Here is a 2640-nt window from a genome sequence, read left to right on the forward strand (position 1 = left end):
TGCGTGTGTGTGTGTGTGTGTGTGTGTGTGTGTGTGTGTGTGTGTCTGTCTGTCTGTCCATGCTGTCGTATACATGGCGTCAGAAGACAACTTGTGGGAAACAGAACCTTCTGTCACCATGTGTGTCTCAACTGCGGAACTCAGGTCATCAGACTTGGTGGCAAGGGACTCCAACTGATGAGCCATCTCGCATGCATGTTAGCGTTTCTGGAAATGGGAGTAGACCCACAGGTGCCCGCTGCCCTCCAGACGTTTGTACCCAATGCCTCCATTCTAGATCTGTTCTCTGCAGAAGCATCTTTTACCCTTACAATGTTCAGCTCGGAAGGGCGGTGACAGGCTCGTCCTGCCCCTGCTGACAGCTGTGCAGAATGGAGAAGGGCTGTTTCACCAAAGCTGATTTTTATCGCTGTAGCTGCTTCGTTTGTTTGTTTATTTATTGTTGATACTTTGTTTTAATGGAGCAGGCTCCTAAAAGTAAGCTTGGTACCTAGGGGTGGACTCAGCTGGTAGAACTGTTGCCCTGGACTTCCCTTGCCAGTGCCATGTGACCACCCTGGGAGGCTCTGGAGCTCCTGGCCACGCAGTCAGTTGGAGGCCAGCCTGTGCTACAGGAGTCCCTGCCTCAGAGAACAAACGAATGAATGGCTGCATGTTCGGGCTTTGTGCCATAAAATCTCAGTGTGTTTCTTCCAACTGAGCTGCTTTCCAGTGACTAAATGGCTCTCCCCCTTTATTCTGCCCTCCCTTCCTCCCCGGTGCCAGGTATTCTTTGATCTGATGAGAGAAATCCGAGCAAAGAAGATGTCGGAGAACAAGGACAAGAACGGCAGGAAGAGCAGCAAGAGCAAGAAGAGTTTCAAAGAGCGATGCTGCTTGCTGTGAGCTGGGCGCCCGCGGCGGAGCGCAGAGTGGACCGCGCTGCACGCCAGAGGCTGTCCCCAGTCTGGCTTCCTCCAGTTTGGCTTCGCTCTCCACAGCCGCATTCACGGTCACTTCTTTAAATGGGACAGATATCTGTGCATCGGTGGCTGACAGAAGAAAGGCACCTTTGTGTGGTAGATCTGTTAACGTCAGCAGGAGCTCCGAGGACCTGCCCCCCTCCCCCAACCATGACAGCCACCATCTCTAGGGACATAGTGCTGGAGATTCCAGACAGCTGAGTTGGGATGACGAGGAAGCATACTGTCACAGCATCTTCTTCTCCTGCTGTTTAGGACACAACCATCTTTTGTTTGAAAATTAAAATGCCTCATTTTGGATCGGCGTGTTGTACACGCCTGTAGTCCCAGCACTTTGGAGGGTAAGGCAGGGAGGGTATCCTGAGGTCAAGGCCAGCCTGGGCTACCCAACAAGGCCCTGTCTCAAAAAGAAAAAAAAATAATGTCTTATTTTCTTAGGTTTTAGAAAGGGGTCTCTGGTAAGACCCTTGTCAGTTCTTATCAGTTTAGAAGTACACAGAAAAATCTAAGCTCTGATAATACTGGGGGGAAAAAGGATTCTTTTCTTTCTTTTTAAAAATAAACTTCGGCAACTTGGAAGCAGAATTAGAAAGATGAACTTCACTTGGGCCAGACAGGCTGAGCCAAGCTCCCCGGCCTTCGAAGCGAAAGTAGGGTGCTGTTCTCTTCATACTTAAATGCCAGCCAGGTGCTGGCTGCAGGCTCGCTCTCCTCAGCGCCCTATTTGGTGAGGGAACTTTCTTTGGGGGAAATGCAGGCCTGTACTCTGTCGTGGGCTTGCTTTTTCTGACCAGGTCATTTTCCTATCTTCTGGTCGCCCACTGTACCACCAGCCGTATCTCTGGGTCCCTCTCCACTCCACCAGCAGAGGCCGGGCAGTCCTATTCTTTTTCTTCTGAATTATGTCCCAGAACATAAAGCCAGTGCCAGCCCCAGCCCTTCCTGCTCCCTCTCCAGAGACCCGGTAGCTCCCAATTTACAGGCAAAAGAGGGGAGGCCCAGAAGGACCAATGGCCTGTAGCTCCCCGGCAGGCGGTTCTGGTGGTCCTGAGATGAGTCAGGTCCCACAGGCTCGAGGCCACTCTCGCGTCATGGGGAAGGGGACACTGGGGCAGGAGCCCACCCTGAGCGCACACACTCCTCCCATTTTTCAGAAGTGAACATGTCATGTTTAGGTGCCGCATGTGAATCTGGGTGGGGAGAGCCGGAGCCCCTCGCATGGACAGTTTGACAGAGGTTGTGGGAACTAAGGTCTAATTCCTGGAAACTCATCTGTCACTTCCAAAGAACCATGGGCCTTTTTGAGTAAATAAAAAAAAATAATAAAATAAAATATACTTTTCAGGATTTTACGCTTTTGCCTACGTGCTGCCATGCGGAATGCTCGTGGAAAGGAATTAGCAGGTAGTCGTTATTTTTAGCAGCTGTGCCCCTATCAGACACGCGTTACTTTAGTGAATCCCATGGGCTGGGAAACACAGCTATAAATATAAGCAATAATTGTACCTTCATCTCTCCTTTGGGAGACATCTCCATCCTCCTTAAAGTATAAAACCTTGATGGTGATTACACTTGTGCTAACAGGAAGATTTCACTGACGTGAAAACCGGCACGGGAGGCTAGAGGGGGCTCAGTGAGTCAGAGCCGTGCTTGGGCTGGAGAGATGGCTCAGCAGTTA

At 50.6% G+C, this 2640-nt stretch overlaps 1 protein-coding gene across 1 annotated transcript in view; it reads left to right on the top strand.

Moving 5' to 3' along the window:
- Ralb (RAS like proto-oncogene B) overlaps positions 1 to 2306 on the top strand; it is a 33364-nt gene extending 31058 nt beyond the window's left edge. The window contains exon 5 of the mRNA XM_005348301.3: positions 766 to 2306. Within this exon, the coding sequence (XP_005348358.1) occupies positions 766 to 885 (120 nt within the window). The 3' untranslated portion in view covers positions 886 to 2306. The remainder of the gene's footprint in view (positions 1 to 765) is intronic.
- Positions 2307 to 2640: the final 334 nt, after the last annotated feature.

Source organism: Microtus ochrogaster, chromosome 6, assembly GCF_000317375.1.
Source record: "Microtus ochrogaster isolate Prairie Vole_2 chromosome 6, MicOch1.0, whole genome shotgun sequence".
Taxonomy (NCBI): domain Eukaryota; kingdom Metazoa; phylum Chordata; class Mammalia; order Rodentia; family Cricetidae; genus Microtus; species Microtus ochrogaster.